Raw genomic sequence first — 21,090 nt, 5'->3', positions numbered from 1 at the left:
AATAGTGAATGGATAATAAATAATATTTTGTTCGGTGGAAATGGTGATGGTTAACGGTTGACTATAATAACAATTTCAATTAGGTCATTGTTTCATAAACGAGGGAATAAATCATGAGAAATGATTTTGCTTAAGTAAAATTAACATGATATGGCAGACTGTGATGACTGGAAACTGTGATTTAAAATACACCGCATAATGACCTAGGTTTTTTTTATAAATCAAAAGAAAGTAATTAAGTTCAAAAGTTGTTTCTTTATTTTAATAAAAAATCTAAATGATATTGATTGAAGTTTCACTTTTCCCTTATTTTAGTGGAAAATATTCAATGGAGCCTAATTGATTAAAGTTTTAAATTATATTATTTATGGATGAAATGCCTTCTAAAGCTTCAACAAAAACTTCATATGCAAATCAGTATGTTGAACTGTTGAGAGTCATTTCAGAGGATATCATATTTTGAAATCGACCCTTCATATTACTCTTAAACAACTTATGAGCACAGTATCGTCAGCTTTTACTAAGCTTGAAAGATCAAATCTGTTGAGAATACTGAACCTATATATTTTCATGTAAATCAAAATATAATCTATCGGATGAAACAATAGAAGAAGAGTTGTTTTTATTGGAAAAAATATTATAAATACTTTCACTTCAAACCGTTTTACCATCATTATTTAGAACCTAAATTTAGAAAAAATAGGCTACTGATCTGATAGATGTATCCACAAGATGGAAACCGACTGATAATGTTAACTGTGCTATTGACTGTGCTATCGTAGCTTGCAGGTTTACAAAAATAGGAAACTCTCTCATTGTACGTGAAACTGGAATAGAAACACTGAAGCCCGGTTGCTCAAAGCCGGTTAAATTCTAATCCTCATTAATTTCACGTGAACTTATCAGAGAAGACCATTTTAAAAAGACAGCTTCTTTGATTGGTTCTCGTGGAGTTAAACAAGAATAACATTTAACCGGCTTTTGTGCAACCGGCACTAAAACATAAATTCGGGCCACACTGATGAGGCCTGAGAAGAATATATTGGCCAAACAGGGTTCGAAACCCTCGTTTATAAGGTCAGCGCCTAAACCACTTCAACGTTGGAGACAACCCGGGAACGAATACATATTGAATTGAATTGAATTGAAAATTTCTTTATTCATCAAAATGCACAAAATACATCTGAACAGTGTCAAATTACAAAAATAATTATTAATATCGTCACAAAATCATCCTTTACACATACAGAAGTCAAAAATTCTGATAAAAACAAGATTCTAAAATCTTACAGTCAAATTGACATACTCCTGCAAAGAGTATAGAGATAGTCCCACCAAATATTCCTTTAATTTTTTTTGTAGGTATTCAACCTCCTCTATTTCTTTCAACTCTCTAGGAAGTATATTGAAAAATTTTCTCCCCATAAAAAGTGTTTTTTTCTTAAAGAAATTCAATCTATGCCTCTCCTCGATCCTTCCAAATCTGGTGTTGTAGCCATGTGTTTCGTTTCTTGATCCTGTTGACGAGCATTTTTTAAAGTACATGACTACGTCAAAAATATATTGCCCATAGATTGTTAAGATTCCAAACTGTGGAAAAACGAGTTTTACTGAGTCTAATCTTTTTAACTTCATTATTATTCTGAGAGCTCTTTTTTGTTGTAATAGTATCTTATCAAGGTTACTCTTGGTTGTACTTCCATAGATAGCAAGTCCGTATGCCAGATGAGAATGTATTAAAGAGTGGTACAGGGATTTCATTGTCTGTATACTGCAGATATCTGTCAATTGCCGCAAAGCAAAAAGGCCGGGGGATATCTTTTTTACAACCTGAGAAACATGTTTATCCCATGATAAGCTGCTATCAATATCAAGGCCTAAGAATTTTGTGCCATCCACTAATTCTAAGGTTTCGCCATTTATTTCAACATTTGGGGACCAATGATTAATTCTTTGCCTTGTAGAAAAAGGAACTACAATAGACTTGCTGGCGTTTAAAAGAAGATTCCTATTATTTAGAATTTATTAATGGAATACAAGCCAACAGCGGATGCTGCTTCAATCTCTTCAATGGATTCACCCGAGAAGATGATGTTTGCATCATCAGCATAGAGACAAACAGCAGCTTTCCCCTGGACCACCCTAGGCAACCCTTTGATGTAGCACAGGAACAATAAAGGACCCAATATTGAGCCTTGAGGGACACCATATTTCAGACTCCTCAGGTCAGAGCGGTATCTGATTTTATATTGCAGCGCATGCGTCTCTTCAATATGCTCTATCTCAACAAATTGTTGTCTATCTTTCAGGTACGATTCAAACCATGTCTGTTCTATTCCATTTACACCTAGAGTTTTCAACGTATCTATCAAAACATTATGCCTCACACTGTCAAAAGCACGAGTCATATCCAAGAATATGCCAACAATTTTCTCCCCTTTGTCGATTGCATTTACGATAGAGTTAATGAAATCGACTCCAGCCGTTATCGTGGACTTTTTAGAGCGAAAACCATGCTGTTCTTTGTCCAAAATGTTATTTGTTTCTAAATATTCTATTAGCTGCATGTACACCACACGTTCAATAATTTTAGAAAATACTGATAAAATAGATACTGGCCAACATATACACTCATGAATAAATTATGAAGAAAAACTTAAGATGGGTTTGAATCTCCTGCCAACAATCGAAAACATCAATATTATTGTTATTGTATACAGCACTTGAATTCACTCAACTTCCATCAATTTTTATTTATGAAATACGGCGTGTGTTTCATTTTAAATAATTTACTCGCTTGTTTGGTATCGCAGCCTAGTGATTCCCTCAGAGTTAATTTTATAAAGAATAACTTCACTTTTATTCTTCAAGGAAAACGCATAGAATCTATCAGGTTTTTACATAACACACTGAAGTCTGTGACCTGTGATACTCATACGAATTTACAATGGTTTGGATCCCACACACCTAAAACTTAGGTCAACTCATCCCCAATCATTACTTACGCACAAGTCTCGAGCTTGTGTGTGTATCCGCCTCAGATGAAAAATGCCATCAAATGGCATTGTTTAATTTACTTATAAAACCTAATAGAGCCAAAATAAGCCTGTTATAGTAGACCTGTTGAACTAATTTCACCCAATTCGTTTCGTCCAATCGGCAACTGTCTAGAATAGTTTAATTGAATCGTTGAAATGGGTTGCTGAAAACGAAGTACAGTGAGATTCTCCACAATCAGGCAGCATTGGTTGAATGAGAAGCACTGATGTTGTCTATGAGGAATGCTGAAAGTGGATCTGACTGGAGTAGTAGTGACCTCAAAGGCCATCATCAGCCGCACATTTTCCGGACCAAGAAAAGCGCTCAAACAGGATACAGCAAGGCCAGTGGCCAGAGAACACCCATCGGCTCCTCCTCCTCCTCCACCACCACCACCACCGCCTCCTCCTCCACCTCATCCTACCCTCAGGGTGCTCCTCCAATTTTTCTCCTAGACGGCAGCAGTTAGTCCGCAGAGACCCGGCGGCCGGTTGTGCAGTTTTCAGTCGGCAGTGTGAAACAGTGAAAAACGTTTTCGTTCGTAGCTTCGCCTCTAGTATTCCGTTCTAATATTTTCCGTTGCTAACATCAAGTTTACCTAAGAATACATCTAAAATTACCTGTTAACTCTGTCTCCAATGTACAGTTTCAGGAATCTCCTGTTGTTTAGAGAAATATCTAAAGGATATTAGGAATTTTTGGTAGTTATCTTCGTTTTCAATCCATAAATTAATTCACTAGAGAATATTGAACATTTTCTGTGGTCAACTTTGCCTCCTATAAACAGTTTCAAGATTTTCGTTCATAGCTTCGCGCTTCCAGTATTCCGTTGCTAACATCACGTTTACCAGAGAAAAATTACCTGTTAGAGTTCAAGTATTGGTTTCGCCTCTAGCAAGTTTTCAATTTTTTTTTTTTTAATTTCAAGAGTTTTCTGTTTCGTTACATATAACTCTCAACAGCGATTTTCATACGAGTTAACATCGCCACCAATAGGCTACATATTGAGAGTGTTCATGGGTTAACATCACCTCCAATATCAAGAGCTCCCGGTAGTTAATCTGCCTCGAAACACAATAATCTCCGAAATTATTATTCAGTTCCTTCTTGAATATAGAATTATACGTTGTGGCACACTGTCTTCAATATAGTTGCTAACGTAGGGTAGTTTTTCATTATACGAATATATTATTCGATATTGTAACATCGACTAGAATAATTTTCAAAGTGTTTGCGGTTGTTACTTGGACTTTTTAAAAACTATTGTCGGTTAGTGCGCGTCAAAATGGTGGAGTTGAGTGTGGGGACGACGCCAATGAGCGTTGCTCTTCTAATCATCGCCTCTCTCGCTTCCGCCGTTCAACCCTTTCGGCCCAACATTGTCATGATTATCGCTGACGATCTGGTAGGTACCCGAAAAATTAACAACAAATAATACCTCAGTATATATTATTAAGGAAGTCAAGAGGTGTGTGTGTGAAGTAATTGTTTGCAATAGAATATAGTGAATTTGTAATACAGCTTATATTAATCAATAGAAGCCACAATCCTATGGTTCTATTGAGGATCATCCTCAACATGACAGGATGACAAACAACAACCTATAATTACAACCTAATAAACAAACTATTGAGCATTTCTATGAAAGGATTCCATAGGTTATATCTAGAATTGAGTTATGGAGTACTTTAATGTGTTTAACTCCATTGACTAATAATGAATTATCATCAGTAATTTGCCAGTTTACTCTGTATATAAGAGTTCGATTCCAGAATGAAGTAAGGAATGGGACAGTATAATGATAGAAGTAATTTTTAACCGAAAAGTTTCTACACATTGAAAATAATCAAGTTTAGAAATTCAATCTATTTCTGGACCTTTACTTCAATTAAGGTTTGGAGTACTTCAGGGTAAATGCCTACTTTATTTAGGCCTACATGTATTTCATTTACTGTCAACAAATTAATAAATAAACAACGCATATCCACGAATGAGGTATACGAAGTAGTAGGCTACAACAATATCAGCTATTTTTGATTGGAGACAATGCAGATATTGTGACATTGAACAAATAGTTTATAGCAAGTTTATCTAAAAAAAGATGTAGGCTACACCGAAAGTGTAAAGGTTTAATTAATTGAGAATTGAGTAATCAATTTAGGTAGTAAATTATGTAATATCGCGACATTGACAAAACTAAACAAAACTTCTCAATATTTACTCCATTCAAAATTGAGAAATCAATAAACAGTCAACAGAAATCAATAAACAGTTAAACTCTCTGTGGACATTGGAAGTAACCACAAATCAAAAGCCTAATTTCGACACAATTGATAGTAAAAACTAGAGGACTAGCAGCTACGACTCTATCGTAAAATCTATTTCCAAATAACAAACCTTTCCAACTAACACCGATCTATAATTTTGTAAAACTGAAAGTAACTTTCCTATTATTCAATTGTCACATTTGCGGTGATTCTCATTGTCCTTCAATCAATATAACATAATTATGTCGAATTCTGGTTTTTATAATTAATTCCCGTGTCTTACCACAAACCAATTAGGGTGAGATTCAATTCAAACTGTCAGCAATCCTTATACATATCGTCAATGCTTCACATTCAAACAATGCTGACAGTTTAAAGTGATTCACTTCATAGAAACAAATCAGAAATGGAATATGTTTCTTTTGTAGCCCAGGGTGAATGTAGAAATAAAGAATAGTAAAAAATACAAAATCCAATTGAAGGAAAAGAGCTTAGCATTCCGATGAAGGCATTTAGATGTTGTTTTATATAATTGAAACCTGAAATTTATTACTATTGAAAAAGTAACTCAATCGAGACTCTGCAGTTTAGATAAAAACCTATTCGGAAGGATATAAATAGGAATGTGTAATATAAGAATATTGTCCTTGAGAAAATTAAAGGAAACTTGAGCAGTAGAAGACTGAACTGAAATAAAATAAAACCAGGAGAAACTGAGATTGGACAGATAAGAAGATGAGAAAATGAAGAAATAGAGTAGAATGAAGGAAAAGACTCACATTCAACGAGAATATATTCCATGTTATGTTTAAGTTTATTGCCAAATTCATTTTATTCTTTTAAGAGAAGACAAGAAAATTTCAATGTTTATTGCAAGCAGTTACCTTCTATAGTTTGTTATCATAAAACATACTATATATCAGTTCAAAAGTTATCTTGTATTGAAACAATATTTTCAGAAAATTATTTTTCATCTAAATATGTTTGAAAGACCAATCAAGGTCTTCTTTCAAATGTTACTAATAGAGCTATCAAAATCCTTCTGAAAATCTTTCTTTTAATCAAATTACTAGCAGGTAACCCGTGCTACGCAAGGGTCTAATTGAAAACTTGACCTACTGAAATCTTGAAGAATTCAAAATAGGCCTATAGCCATCCTCGGTAAATTCAGAATCTTTATTGACAGAGCGAAGTGAGGTCTAAGATTCAAGTCGACGGTTTGACATTTCTCTTAATGTTAAAATGTTTGAATGTTTATATGTTGCGCATTTACGGCGAAACGCGGTAATAGATTTTCATGAAATTTGACAGGTATGTTCCTTTTTTTTTAATTGCGCGTCGACGTATATACAAGGTTTTTGGAAATTTTGCATTTCAAGGATAATATAAAAGGAAAAAGGAGCCTCCTTCATACGCCAATATTGGAGTGAAAATCAGACTATAGAATTATTCATCATAAATCAGCTAACAAGTGATTACACAGATAGTGTGGAGAAGCCAGTCTATTGCTGTATTTCCATAAGGTCTATAGTTTCAATCAGGTACTTGTGGATGAGAATACTGCGTGAGGTCTACTGTTCACAGAACTACTAGTGTAAAATTTCAAGTCAATCAGTCAGTAGTTTAGACGTGATGTTGCGTCATTATTGTATTTCCTATCCCGTACATGTATGAGCCAATTCTTGTCTTTTTCTTTTAGGGCTACTCTTAAAAATCAAAATAGAAATGTAAATACCCTTTTTAAAATTATTTACTCGCATGTTTCGGCTATATACGGTAATGCCATTATCGAGTTATTATCACTTGATAATGGCATCATACTTTAGATTTCTATTTTTATTTATAAGCCAATTCTTTCATTTATTATATTACATATAATGATTTATCCAAAGCCCATTATTACATGTTTGTAGTATGTATTGATATCGTAGAGAAAATCTACATTATATTGGAGTAACAAGAATATTAATACTTCATTCTAGTACAGCGTGAACGAACGAGTGACAGCATGGGTGATATTTGATATTTCTCCACAATCACTCAAATAATTGTAAGAACTAAACTGCTCTCCTTTCATATTATCACAATCATGTTAGAAGTTCAAGGCGGCTATTCTACATGAGAGACAACATAATGAAAGCAACTTACTTATTATTACCAGACTCAATAACTGGCATCAATCAAAACTTACTAAGCTTTGGTGTTACTTCACTTTCTAAAACACAATTTCCATATTTTCTGATAACGTATTGCATCAGGGCTACTTGATTTGCTAGTTAAAAAATAATACCATAGTACACTTTTTTAAAAAAAAAAAACTTTTATATAGAATACAATAATGGATTCAACATTCCAAAACGACCTAGTTGTTATTGTATTTTATACGAAAACGTTTTTAAAAAGGGTACTATGGAATTATTTTTCAACCAACAATTTCCATAATGTAGATGAAATAACAAATAGAGGCTTACACTATTAATCAAAGATGAACTTGGAATTTAATTAGTTTTTTCATACACTTTAAACTGAAATAAAGTGTTATTATAGAACAAAAATTATAAATGTATACTGTAAAAATTAACTTGCAAATCAGAAAACAAAATTTTCATAATTTTAATCAATATTCAATACCAATATACAGTAAAACATAAAATGATATATATAGGCCTACCGTACTGTGTATATCGAATTCTGTATTACCGGTATGATGCATGTATAACCATAGACGAATAATGTTTTGTATCTTTTCTCTATATGGCATATATTTGTTTACACTACATGTAAATCAGGATGTCATTACTGATTAATATTGTTGCAATAATTTAGTGGATATTTGAAATATTTTCAAGTCTAAATATATTATAAAACTATTGTTCCTAAGTGGCTTATAATATATTAAAAAAATATGCTTTATGCTCATTCAATAAAAAAGAGAATCAAACAAATAGTACACAAACACTTTAGTGATGTATTATTAATAAGGCATTGTCTTTGAGCAAAGTTAGTTGCAGAGGAAAACTATTTTCCGCGGATGAAAAGTAGTGGCATGGACCAGTGACCAAACGCTCTACTGGACACCAAAGAGAGACCTTCATGCTATTCACTCTCTTCGTTTCCTCAAGTGCAATACTCATATAAATGCAATATAAATTATGGAATATAATAATATTATAAAACCGATTCAATCAAGCACTAACAGGGTTACTAGAGTTTAGCCCATTACAACTTTTTGGTAGGTTTGATCGTATAAGATTTTATTGATGGAAGGTTGACAATAAAAGGAATGAATGAATGTACGGGGAATTTTTTCGGGGAGTGCGAATCGAAGGATTCGATGCCGGAATGAAAGCAAATGTTATTGAGGCGAGTTAGAGATGAAGGTAGAAACAAATATAAGGGATTAAAAATAAAACGATTAGCACATACTTCGCACATTTATTCCTCGAATTCCATTATTCAAGTGAATTATATAATCGACTTATTCCATTTAAAATGAATGAAATATGGTTGAGTTGGATACTCGAGAAGAATAGATGAAGCCAGAAATAAACTTTTCAACATCATTAGCTATGTTGTTTTTCCGGCTAGTTAGCATTACAACCATTATTTGAATGAACAAGGAATGAAAGACCTAGCTGGAGTTTAAGACCATTCCCAACGGAATAGGGATCAGTAAGTCAGTTATGCAAAATTTTACCATGATGCAAAAGTGATTATTCATGCATAATAATAGCACATTCAATTGGAAAATGATTCTCTAGATCTTCAAAGAAAAGAATACTATATTGAGAAGTAATACAATAATTCAAGACTAAATAATGTTACTATATCGGGGTCATAGATGTCCGATGAGAATAAAATTACAGTACTCCTATTCATAATGTAAGTACTATATTTTGATGAATGAAACTGCTATTACATGGTCAATACGTATGTGCCATAAGTACGATATGCTATATTTCATAGTGACTCCTATAATAGAGAGGACATAATATAGAGGAAGGCCGAAAGAGATGCACATTTCGTAATTAAATTATACAATTTGTTAATTTTGTTCATCTCAATATAATATGAATATATTCAGTAAAATCCTTGCAATATTTAGTCAGATCATTTATCGCATTCACATCACTTGTTAAATTATTTATTTATTCATTTTCTTTACATACAAAGGCTCACAGAGATCCATAAAGAGCCTTATTTACACAATTAAATGAAACAACAATTTAACTTATATACATTTTGAAATAAAGTAAATACAGAAAAGAAAGTAAAAAGCATTTACACAGTTGAAATAATCAAATTAATTACATTCATATAAAGAAAAATGTGAAAAGAATGCAAAAAGCATTTACTCAGAATAATCAAATTAATTTCATTATTATAAAGAAAAATGTGAAAAGAGAGAAGGTAAAACAATTCTTTCCAAAGATTCTAGAGGAAAATACAATTAAAAAAACGATTTAAAGATTACAGGAAAGAAAATAATAACTAATAAAAAATTATGTAGATTTTAACGAAACTCCATACACCACATTCCACAGACTTAACAATATACAATTATCAAGAAATATTTAAAAAATCAATTTAATAAAATCGGTCTTCCAATTACTTGAAAATCTCAACTTCAATTTATCTAATATGTCAACGTCAATTATGTAATATGTATCACTTTATAGGCGACTGTCGGCCTCAGTAACTATTTTTTAGCGCTAGTTTTGTAATTAATTTTTATATTTCCATCTCAAACAGGTCTAGTAGCTCGAGATGCAAGTACTCAATTGGCATTTCAATTTATTTTGTAATAGTATTTTCCCATGTTGTCAAATTTTTATTGCTTTCATTATGCATTTCTATGATGTTGTATTTTTTTATTTCTACCAATATTACATTATTTCTTAGTATTTTTGAACTAGCAATAAAAAAATGTTTAAACTGGCGAATGAACAGTTGAAATTGCGACCTACAGTAATCTGGAAACGATTCCACCCAAATTCGAAAATAGCCGGCTTTAATCCAATCTTTTCAGCTAAAAATCTATCAACTCTGAACCTAAATAGGCATTCTTCAATCCACACGCAAGCTCAACTACAGTAACAACCGACAAAGGGCAGGAAATGTTTTGTACACTAGGGTACTAGTTTGCTAGACGCGCAAATTCAAATTCAAACAAGTAACAGATTTGCGTTTATCGAAAAAATCAAACATTTGACCTTTACAGTGACACTATAACTTAGTGAGACTCATTTTAAACTTTCAACTGTAACCATTCCATGTAAATAACATCAATACCCCCTTTTAACCAGCTCTAACTGTTCAAGTCAAATCATTTTTTATTCTGATAAAACACAATACTATTGGAATAATTCCACTACCACTATCTACAGTGGAATAGAAATATAAGAGTTTCAAGAATTGAATTAAATTGAAAAAATTTTATTTATTCAGTATAAAGTTGAAGTAGAGTAAAAATAGTTTAGAATAAATCATACTGAAGGAAAGTGTGTGAGTCGCACGAATTCAAACAAAAAAGTTCGCGTTTATTGTGAAAAATTAAATCATCGACCTTTACCGAGACCATCTAATTGAGCATCCTATTATCGAAGGAACAATTCATCCGTATCCAGTTAGAGCAATAGTAACATTGAGGATGTTCAATTTTTACAGGCAATTAAAACTCGAATGTTCACCTGTTTCCTGTAAATAAATCACACAAGTAATCTTACTTAGTTGTACGGCGCGTAGCGATTGCAATAAAATGATAACAATCTCCGCATTACAATCATTATTATAAAAACCCAAGTATTTTAATTAGACTTCACTGAGTGCAGAGACTTACATGCTCCTATGGTATTTTCCTCTAGCCTACATATCTGGTTTTCTTCTGTTTGAACCTACAATATGAATTGTAAAACATATTTTTGAAAAATGTTCATAATGTATTAATAATTGGAGAAGATTAATGAATTAAGTATTCAAAAGTTATGGATTCTCCAATTTGATGGATCATCTCAATAGCAAGGTCATCGAAAGAAATTAAGACTATAGTGAATTAGCAAAATTCACAATTTTCTAATGAAAAATTCTAATGATTTAAAAATGATGATGATAAAAGAGATTGATATATATTTTAAAGAGAGCTAGACAATATATTTAAAAAATATTAGTCAATGGCAAAATCAAGACGATGGGAAAGTGATGCTATTTACATTGTTGTTGCAAGAAATTATCTCTCTCATAAAAGAACAATAGGGCCTAATTTCTTTTGATTTATGAATTTCTAAATGAGATTATTTGCATTGTTTTAATGATTTATATGACATCTAACAATGTTTGTAGGACTAGGAGTAATTGTATCACTGTGATTTTACCAATTTATTATTGATTTTGACTTATAAACATTATAAATTATATAAATTTTTACATTCTAAATACGGTAATTATAGTTTATAAGCTCAATTATTTTTGCAAATAATAAAAATGGAATTTGAGAATGCGAGTTCATGGCTATCTCAGACAAAATAGCCTAATTAAGCATTAAAATCCTGCATTGAATCAATATTTCATTCATATTAGTTTCCATATCAAATACATTTTTTCGTGTTTACAAGTGAATTTTTGATTAATTTATTAAAAATGAGCAGGTCCAGTTTAAGGGGTAAGCAAAGTACGCGGTCGCATAAGGCGCCAACAAAAGGGGGCGCCTGAGCGCTCTCCAATGTTCAATATTAGAATTAGGAGGAGACTAGAGTTTGAAAGTTAATTGCCAAATTGTAGGAGTACTGGAAAGGAGTTAGGGTAAATCATATAAAGTAAGGTGGGACCCTTGTGCATACTCCCACTACTTGAAACTGAATTTCGTCCATGGAAAACAAATAGGCAATTCTGCTATGAGAGTAAGGATGAACCAATTCAGGCTGGACTGACAACATTCAAAGTTGATTTTTTTCGTGGTGCTTGATACTGCAATAAACGCACTTAAAGAGAGGTTTCAAGACCACAGCAAGAGTTTTAGTTTTCTGTATGACATCAAGACTCTGAATGCTTTTGAAGTGTGGTGTTGGAGGCGTATGCTCAAAATAAAATGGACTGACAGAGTTACGAATTAGGAGGTATTCCAGAGGGCGGCAGAAAAAAGATCCCTTCTGAATTTTCTCAAGGCCAGACGACATTCTTGGATTGGACACATAGTAAGACACGACGCATTCACGTCAAGTATTCTGGAAGGTACAGTTGATGGACAAAGGGGTCGTGGGAGACCCCGGCTACAGTACTCAAGACAAATGACGAAGGATCTGGGTGCTATGAGCTATGAACAATGGAAGAGAGTAGCAATGAACAGATTTAGATGGAAGGCTGCCAAGCAATCAAACGATTGAGCTGTAAGAAGAAGATGACATCAATGATCTTCAGACATGGGACAAGAAGACTTTGAAAGATGCCTGCATACAACTACACAATGTTTTAAGTGATGGAGAAGAATTTAACATGAAGGGAGTTGAACTGTTTGATGAGCTAGACATTTTTGCACCAATGTTGCCACACAGAAGTTCTCCAAGTGCGGCCTTATCGTAAATAACAAAAATGATTATAATATAGACACATTCCCTAATGTTTTTGTTTCTTTAAGAATCCTTCTGACGCTCCCTGTTTCAGTAGCAAGTGGTGAATGAAGTAGTTTTTACAAGTTGAAACTGACAAAACTTCCAGAATGTTGTTCGCTTAGATTAGAAAAACAACCGACATCAACTATCTCTAATTAGCTGGTCGTTACTTGATTACCATTGCACTGATAATTGAACCGATTTAGAACTGTCAAGTTTATTAAAACTAACAAACTAATGACATTCGGGGTCATATATACAAGTTCTATTTTTACTTTCCTTGCCCTATTACCATAGGTAAGGAAAGTATTGCTTTCCGAAAAAAATTAAGGTACCCAAATTTCTAAATTTATATACGTTTCAAGGTCCCCTGAGTCCAAAAAAGTGATTTTTGGGTATTGGTCTGTATGTGTGTGTGTGTGTGAGTGTGTGTGTGTGCGTGTGTGTGTGTGTGTGTGTGTGTGTGTGTGTGTGTGTGTGTGTGTGTGTGTGTGTGTGTGTGTGTGTGTGTATGAGTGTATGTGCGTCTGTGTACACGATATCTCATCTCCCAATAAACGGAATGACTTGAAATTTGGAACGTAAGCTCCTTACAATATAAGGATCCGACACGAACAATTTCGATCAAATTCGATTCAAGATGGCGGCTAAAATGGCGAAAATGTTGTCAAAAACAGGGTTTTTCGAAATTTATCGAAAACGGCTCCAACGATTTCGGTCAAATTCATAACTAAAGAAGTCATTGATAAGCTCTATCGACTGCCACAAGTCCCATATCTGTAAAAATTTCAGGACCACCACCCCATCTATGCAAAGTTTGATTTTAGATTCCCAATTAGCAGGCTTCAGATACAATTTAAACAAAAAAATTCAAGTGGAAAAGATTGAGCATAAAAATATCTACAATTAATGTTCAGTGACATTTCCACCTAAAATTGAAAATAAGTTCGAAATTCGAGAAAATGTGTTTATTCAATAATGCAAACTGTTGGCAACTGTTGATTCTATTAAATCATTCACTATGAAGAGATAGCAGACCTCGTGTGTCTCCAGTGTTATAGTCCTGTCACCAGCTGGCTCAAATCTTTGAATAGTAGACTTGAGATAAGCGGGAACACTAGCGTCAGGTGATCAATTGTCATAACGGCAAGGAAAGTTGTGTGAGTGCGCCACACCAGATTTTTAACGCTAATCTACGGTTACATGAATGAAGCCTGATGGTCGCATTAAAAAACATGTTTCATTCCAGGTTTAACCAAGAGCTGATCTATCTCCGTTATAACTGAGATTAGTGCATTTAGACGTTAGTTTATAAGACCTAATAAGAATTCGCTTAATTTTTGTATTAATTTTTCTTCCATCAAATTTATCAAGGGTTTATATGTAGTGGTTAATTTCAGTGGGAACGCAAGGGAACGGCATTTCCCTTACCTCCCAAGAGTGCCGGAACGCACTTAACCCTCTAACACGCACTTTTTAAATAATAGAGGAAAAGTGTCCGAATAATTTTACACCGTAACGGGGAACCCACAAGAAGGCCTTCAGGCAGTCTTCAGTTTTTTAAACAAAACACACAAAGTACTAATTGTTCATATTCAATTGATAATAAATAGATAATAGAATATCATACCTTTCTAAAAAAAACTGTTTCACTCAATTCCGAAAACTATTAGTTGGTAACAGGATGTTTTGAAAAAAAATTGAGCATAAAAATTGATGTATTCAATGCGTGACTTCCCGCACAAATGATTTCATAAAATGAAATGAGATGTTAATGGAGCAAAGGGTGAACTCAATTTAAATTCATGTTTTTATTTTCTTACACCATAATCAAGCACTTTAAAAAGTGATCATCATTAAAATATCAATTTTTTATAAAAATAATTGTAGTATTATGTCTGGATGGTCTAAAAACGCGGGTTTACAGTTATAATTTTCAAAACTTTTTCCCGGGGGAGGGCCCCCGGACCCTCCTCCTTCCTGGGGGGTATTCCAGACCCCCCGGTCTGAGCATCCCGCTTTAGAGTTCCCACACCTAAAACTTTAAGCACTGGGTTTATGAACTAATAAACTAAAAATAAAAATTTAAAACATAATAAGAATTAGTTCATTAGAACTGATCTAGCACTTATATATTTGTACATTTCAAAATTCACAATTAGAATCGCATATAAATTCTTTTAGAATAATTTCCTCAAGAGATTGTCGGTGAAGCGCTAGGGGATCAACACACTGTATTAACCAATCTCGAAACATAAACAACCACAAATTATCCTATAACAAATCACTAAAAACATAAAACAATCTAGCACTAGACTTGACGCAATATTGGAAAGAAAACTGCGGCATAACTGTACCTCAGACTTCGAATGTCAATTAGAAATTGGGTAACCTTAGAATTGTTGGTTTTATTAATGAGCTTAAATGCTTGACCATTGTACGGCCTAGAAACGAAATTATTATTGCCAACGCTCGAACCAATCATCGATTTGCACACTTCAAATAAAATGAACTGAAAAATGTCAGCTAACTGCTGTGCTTCCGGATAACAGCAAAATAAACAATTCTCTAGTAAGATTCACTTTCAACTGTCCTATTCCTTATAAATAATACGAAAGCTTCCCATTTGAACAATGCTTTCACTTCATTCAATCATTCACTATAAGACTGAGTTCTTGATCATTTGTTTATCGGAAATGATTTACTGCAGAGTATTGATTTATCTATATTATATAAATATAATAGACTGATCCATTACATTCACAATCAGAAGTTGATTACTTTTTTGTGGCCGAAATTTCACTAAGAAAAATTAATGCCAAAATAAATATATTCTGTGGGACAATATATTGGAGTAATACCGTATAATATTCTAGTAACTGATGTGGTAAAAATCCAGCTACTGATGATTATTTTTATGATGATAAAGATGACTGAGAAAATGAGTGTTGATACTTTTTTGGGTTAGAAATAACATTAGACTTCCACAAAGAAAAACTAAATCAATCGAGGATAATATTAAATATTGAGAACAAAACAATTGACACTTGAATATAAATAATTGAAATATACGTTTATGAAGCCTGAAGTTGCTAATGATTTTATATTATTAATGGCAATAATAATATCTTGCGATTAAATAAACTTCTTTGTGGTTGTAAAATATAATAATCTACGTTTCACAAAGAAAAGTGATCCAAGTGGAGATGATAAGTTATTCAGGTGAACGAAAATATTAACTGTGGATTAATATTTATTAAAGCTGGGTGAATAAAATATTGGAGAGAATAATAATATGTTATTGGATATTATTATTATCACTGCAAGACCGTTAATGAACAAGAATATCGAAACAAAATAGATAAAATTGTAAAGTGAATTATTGTAAAGCCCAGAGACCAAATCGTTATACGGTGAATGAACAGCGTTACCGGTATCGTTAATAGTGTATTGAATGAAGGTTTTGATTTGATCAGATTTTTCATCTTCATTTAATTTCTATCCTTGAAAAAGCTATTTGGATGAATTCCCAAACACTAAGCCCATTGTTTTTTTATATTTGTAACATTTTATTGTGTTTTATTTGTTTCGTAAATCTTTGTAATTTTGTTTTGTGTGTTTTTAATAAATTGAATTGAATTGAAAAAAATTAGAATCTAACGACTTTATAATGTTTTTTCATGCCATTTCCATAATTTCATCTTTTAAATTTTTTTGTTTCATAGATTTGAAATATTTGAGTTACATTACATTTCAATTCAAACAGAGATAAATAATGTTACTATAAGTATTCTTTCATTTATGATTTTAAGTTCAAAACTATATTTATTAAACAAATCCAACTAGACTCTATAGAGAATTATCAAAATTTTCTGTGAAGGTGATTTGATAGGATATCAATAATTTGAAGAAAACGTCTTGATATTGTCAATACCACTAATTTAAGGAAACAATTTGATATACTAGTTTCGGTTGTTACACCTTTATTAATCTCTAGTAAATTAACTCAAGTTTGAATTTGTAAAACTGTTAGAAAATCTAGTATTACTTAACTAGATTAATAATGGTGTGACAACCCAAACTAGTATCGCAAATTTCTTAATAAATTATAGAGGATTTCACAATATCATGTCGTTTTCATTAAATATTTCCAACATTGCTATAAAGCACGATCTTCAGCAAAGAAAAACAAAAAATTCAACCTAATATAAATTAAGACTCTAGGTCAACGAAAAGATGAAGACAGTTCCTTCCACATTGTAATATTGTAATACATGAATAACCCATTACTTCCAATAGTAAATTCAGACAATTGTACAGCAGACTAATGAGAAATAAAAGAAAAAATAGGCTATGATGACGTCAATAGTGTAATCCGGATTGCAATGATTGTACGATTAAAAAGTCCACGTTCTCAAGAGCCTATTACATTTCCATATCTAAACAATCAGATACAGTCCATCAAGAGGATAAGAGAATAATTATAATATTCCCCTAATGTAAGACTCTTGAAGCTATATCATTTAGATATTATATAGTCTGTATGGATAAAAGAATGCTTGACTGGAATATATATAATACACCTAATGATCTAATAACTAGTTTAAAACAAGGAAAGAACATTATCATTTGCATAAAGAGCAATGGGATTTTCGACACAATAAGGCTAGTATCATATAGGACACCAGCAGTGAGACATCATAAAGTATAAGGCAAAAACTACCTCACACTCCCACTTTGATAGTATCTCATTATTGGTGACCCAGTCTGGTGTCCTACTATTATAAGAGCCACAATTTTATATTGACAATATCAAGAATTTTGTATAAAAATGTATTGATGATAACTGCACGATAACTTGGTAATAAGACTCTTTTTTAAACACTTGGACAATCAATAGTATGTGGACTGATTCCTCATCCATTAAATCTATTACATCTCATTAGACCTATTTTGTCATTTCTCGTCACCAAACTTTCCCTCATCCAAGTACACATAAGTCGAGGAATAATTTGAGCATCATCCTCAGCAAAAAATCAATCTAATTACCGTATGCTCGAATTGGTGGAACTTTGGTACCTATATATTGGTGGAACAAGAAGAACAAGGTATGGCGTGGTTCATCATGGATATTCCATGTTCCCTAATAGTGAAAAGTGTAAAATCTCCAAAGGAAAACTCCATAAAGAAAAGTGAAAACTGTTCCAATGGAAAAGTTCAATTAATTCCAATAGAATTTGAGTTATTTTGTTGAGTATTTTCAGTGCTCTCTGATAGACCGCTAGTACTTTTCAATACTAGTTGTCCTATGTAAAGTACTCTAGTTATCTCCTATGCTACTGAACTTGAATGAAAACTCCAAGAAAACTTTATCCAGTTCAAAACCTTCATTGACAAAATTCTAGCTGACTGTCAAAACCTCAACAAAACGAGTGAATTACAGCTCCCAAACTCATTTCAGATCACAAGCGAAAGGAAGTCTTCAACTTTTATACATCCTATTCGACTTAACAGCGCATTTCGGTGTTCTTAATAGGTTTTACGGCTTCCGAAAGCACTGTGAAGTGTACACACTAGTCGAACAACTTGGATAGAGATCTTAGCTCTAACAGTAGTCTAACAAAGTAAATAATTACTGCAATTATATGGTAATTAGTCTCACAAGATAGTGACTCACAGTCAGACAGTTAGTAGGCAGACTCGAGTCCATAAACTAACAAGATTAATCCTTTCCTGACGTAAGCAAATTAACATTTTGAGAAGATACTGTAATGCGAAGGAATGGAGTCTGACAGGTTTGTTCGTTTTTGGACTTGTGAAAAGTTTAATTGATTCTCATGGCTGATAGATAGGCACCTTAGATAAGGTCATTTTGTGGAACATATCTCTCGTTAATCTTCAGCCTAGTAATGATGGTCTGAAGGGTCCAAGTTATTGAAATTATTTTCAGTACCGATACACAACAGACATTGAGAGGAGTCAAGACTCTAATCTTTGGTCAGTTCCTGACAAATTGATGTTTCATTGAAAATTCATCTTCAATAATTTTAGTAGCCCTATAGAGGAAAGCGAAAAATCATTTTAGTTGAAAAGCAGATCTGGAAGAGACGGGCCAATCAAAGGGATGAATGGAGGCGAATTGTTGATGAAGCCAAGGTTGCAGCCCTACTTAGCGTTTCTTAAGTAAGTGAATATAGAGAAAAGTGAGTAGCCATTAAAAAAATATTTTGCATATAATGGCCATATGAATAAAACCAAAACATATGCTCATGAGCATGAGCATGGAGCATAAGGTTTTGCTCCCTTTATAAGCTTTACTTATGCTCTTGAACTCTGGAGCAAATGCTCACGTATTTTAAAGATTTTTCATCAGCTGATTCGCCTTTGTGGCCTTACTTTTTTTATAGCTCACGTAAGTGCTAAATATGCAATTAGGAGACACTTGTGTTAGTGTACTAATTGCATTGTACTGATACACTCATATGTATTTCATTTCTGATTTGCATGGTACTGATGATAATGTGAATATCTTCTGAACGGTTTGCAATATCGATGTGCGGTTTTCGCCATTCATTTTTCCTTGAAATTCCGTATCGAAATCATGTATCACATGACCACCTTCCTATTAAAAAAAGCAAAGTTGCTTTCAAAATGGCGGATCCAAGATGGCGGACCAGATTTTTAAAGTCATAGTAAAGTAGTATTTTTAATTCGAGTAACATCCCCAATCACACCCACCATGGAATTACTTCTTTTTATGAGATACTAAGCCGTTCTCAGACTTTTTTCTCTCTTTTCTGCTTTGAATAGTATTGATTAAAATAATGTGAATATTTCTGAAACGGTTTGAGATATCGATATGCGGTTTCCACCATTTATTTTTTCTTAAAATTCGTATCAAAATCATGTATCGCATGACCACCTTCCTATTTGAAAAAATTAAGTTGCATTCAATATGGCGGATCCAAGATGGCAGACCAGATTTTTAAAGTCATTGTAAAGTAGTTTTTTCAATTTGAGTAGGATCCCCAATCACACCCACCGTCAAATTACCTTTGTGTATGAGATATTAAGCCGTTCTTGGACTTTTCACCCACTCTGTATGTCATCTTATGAATTTCGGGGATGCGATATTTTTATTTTTCACGTACTCACTCGCTCACTCACTTTTTTACTATCCACAGCTGTTTCAGCCAAGGATGAATATATCCTTTTAATGTCGTTCAGCGAGTTTTCCCCAGGATGAGACCTAGAGTGCAATCGAATTTTTATATCATGAACCTATATGTTTCAAATTTCGTGAATATCGTTAGAGCCGTTTCCGAGATCCGTTGAACATAAATAACCAGATATAAAAATATATACAAATATATGGAAATTGCTCGCTTAATATAATAGGATATGCAAGTAGGAGACACCGCTGTGTTTGCGTCATCTGCTCTGTTTTCTATTTATGAATTTTTGGATGAATTTATTTGCCAAAAACAAAATACAAAAAATAAATATATGCTACTGCACTCAACTAAATGCATACATAAAAATTAGGAACTACCATTAATAATAATAATAATAATAATAATATTTTGGCTCTACTGGCAAAAGTAACACTTGAGCGCCAGTAGTGAGTTCAATATTAAAGTAATTATTTAATATTATGTACATGTACAAGAACAAAAGAGTACAAGTTGAAAAGTTAAGTTGCTATTAAACAAAATTAGCAGAAATAGAATGAAGATAATATAAGGATAGAAAGAACATTGACAACAAAAAAAGCAAATAAGTAAGATTGAAATAGATGTTTGCTCTCACCCATTTATCAATTTCATTTTTCAGTTTTTTTTTTGTTTTTTTTTGAGAAAGGACTAGTAATAAAATGAATTTGGATTTTATTTGCAAAGAATTCTATGAAATACTGAAGCTGATGTTTATTGACTGTCAATCTAAAAAAAAGATCTATTATGTAAGTTGTTCACTGTTTGGCGTAAATTGTGTGGGTTCGCATTAAACCTAATTGACTTTTAGGTTAGTTGAGTTTAGAATTTTGAAATAATAGCGTAAAAAATGTAATCTCTATGATAATCTTCAGCATAATCTTATAATATCAATATAGCCTTCTACACTCTCATCTTCTTAAATGCCTATTTCCTATTTTGTGATGGTTATCTTTATATCAGATATCT

The 21,090-nt window shown here is 32.7% G+C and overlaps 1 protein-coding gene and 1 long non-coding RNA gene across 2 annotated transcripts in view; both read left to right on the top strand.

Annotated features, from left to right (window-relative positions):
- The first annotated feature begins 1,133 nt into the window (after positions 1-1,133).
- Positions 1,134-1,800, top strand: LOC120350364. Its single transcript, XR_005570713.1, has 2 exons — positions 1,134-1,680; positions 1,743-1,800. It is a non-coding gene; the product is annotated as an uncharacterized LOC120350364 (long non-coding RNA).
- A 1,719-nt stretch (positions 1,801-3,519) lies between these two features.
- LOC111058431 (arylsulfatase B) overlaps positions 3,520-21,090 on the top strand; it is a 119,277-nt gene continuing 101,706 nt past the window's right edge. The window contains exon 1 of the mRNA XM_039423340.1: positions 3,520-4,444. Within this exon, the coding sequence (XP_039279274.1) occupies positions 4,325-4,444 (120 nt within the window). The 5' untranslated portion in view covers positions 3,520-4,324. The remainder of the gene's footprint in view (positions 4,445-21,090) is intronic.

This window comes from Nilaparvata lugens, chromosome 3 (genome assembly GCF_014356525.2).
Source record: "Nilaparvata lugens isolate BPH chromosome 3, ASM1435652v1, whole genome shotgun sequence".
Taxonomy (NCBI): domain Eukaryota; kingdom Metazoa; phylum Arthropoda; class Insecta; order Hemiptera; family Delphacidae; genus Nilaparvata; species Nilaparvata lugens.
Note: the sequence above shows the minus strand (reverse complement) of the source record. Positions and strands in the feature narration are given on the sequence as shown.